Source organism: Convolutriloba macropyga, chromosome 15 (genome assembly GCF_964194025.1).
Source record: "Convolutriloba macropyga chromosome 15, txConMacr16.3, whole genome shotgun sequence".
In the NCBI taxonomy this organism is placed as follows: Eukaryota; Metazoa; Xenacoelomorpha; order Acoela; family Convolutidae; genus Convolutriloba; species Convolutriloba macropyga.
The window spans coordinates 10,702,596-10,703,685 of NC_134482.1; the positions used below are offsets into that span (position 1 = coordinate 10,702,596).

The 1,090-nt window shown below is 37.9% G+C and overlaps 1 protein-coding gene across 1 annotated transcript; it reads left to right on the plus strand.

Moving 5' to 3' along the window:
* The first annotated feature begins 201 nt into the window (after positions 1-201).
* Positions 202-1,071, plus strand: LOC142354410 (UPF0598 protein C8orf82 homolog). The gene has a single exon (XM_075406694.1). It carries the CDS (start codon positions 301-303, stop codon positions 973-975), a length of 675 nt encoding a protein of 224 aa, XP_075262809.1. The 5' UTR covers positions 202-300; the 3' UTR covers positions 976-1,071.
* Positions 1,072-1,090: the final 19 nt, after the last annotated feature.

The window sequence follows — 1,090 nt, forward strand, 5'->3', positions numbered from 1 at the left end:
TTCCTGCAACGGCAAGGTTGTTGAATGCTTAAAAAATGAAATTCACCAAGATAGTGATGTCTATATTGTGCCTAAATGTCTATATTTCTTATGACGCAGCTCTAAAAGACCTATAGTGCCTTGTCTTTAAAATTATATACGATGCAGTGATGTCTCATAGTGGGGGATCACTACTCATCCATTGGATTGTCCTACGCGGCTTAAGTGCAAATCCCCTTTAATATTCTTTTTACATAAGGGGAGGAGGCGGGCAAACGGAAAAGATCCAAAAATTGTTTGCTAAAGTGAACATTTTAAAACATGCTTTCAGAAATGTATAGTGGCTGCAAGAGCGGAGCTTGCTTGTTTCGTGTGTGCCTTTTAAAATATAGAAGACTCCAAATCTTAAGTCGAAATGCGAGTTACGTACAGGGTCAATGGGTATCCGCAGATGTCAGGGAATATTTTTACTTCATAGACCATCAAGGGCAATTGTTTCTGGACAATACTAAATCAAAGAATTTCATTACTTGCTTCAAAGATCAACAGTTTTTGTCTTTCTTTTTTAGTCGACTAAAGGCTAATAATTATGGCAGATACGATGAAGATTTTCCCTTCGTTTCCCTTTGTGGTAAAGAGAGAAATTTTCTGAAATGTGACGACGTGCCAATCGTGTTCACGAAATTTTTCTGCAACCGCAAGGTTGTTGAATGCTTAAAAAATGAAATTCACCGAGATAGTGATGTCTACATGGTGCCTAATGGTGTTTTGAAGACGTCTCTAATGGAGAAATTTGACCCCGCTAAGCTTCACATGGCTGAGACCGGACGTCTGTATCATCCGTGTTTGGCAAAATGGGGTGGCGTAGGGCTGATCAAGTCATCCATAGCTGAAGAATTGAGTAGTAATTTCATTTATAATGGAAACTCGGCTACTGACCCCGTCGGCTTTACCTGGCAAGGCAAGCCATTTGTTTTAGAAAAAAAACTACGTTAAAGTAATTTGTGAGTGAACGGTTCTAATGATGATTTTTTATTTTATTATGATTAATGTGCAAAATTTGGGACTGTAGGAAACGCATTATTTTTTAAAGTTTTTTAAAGACATCACA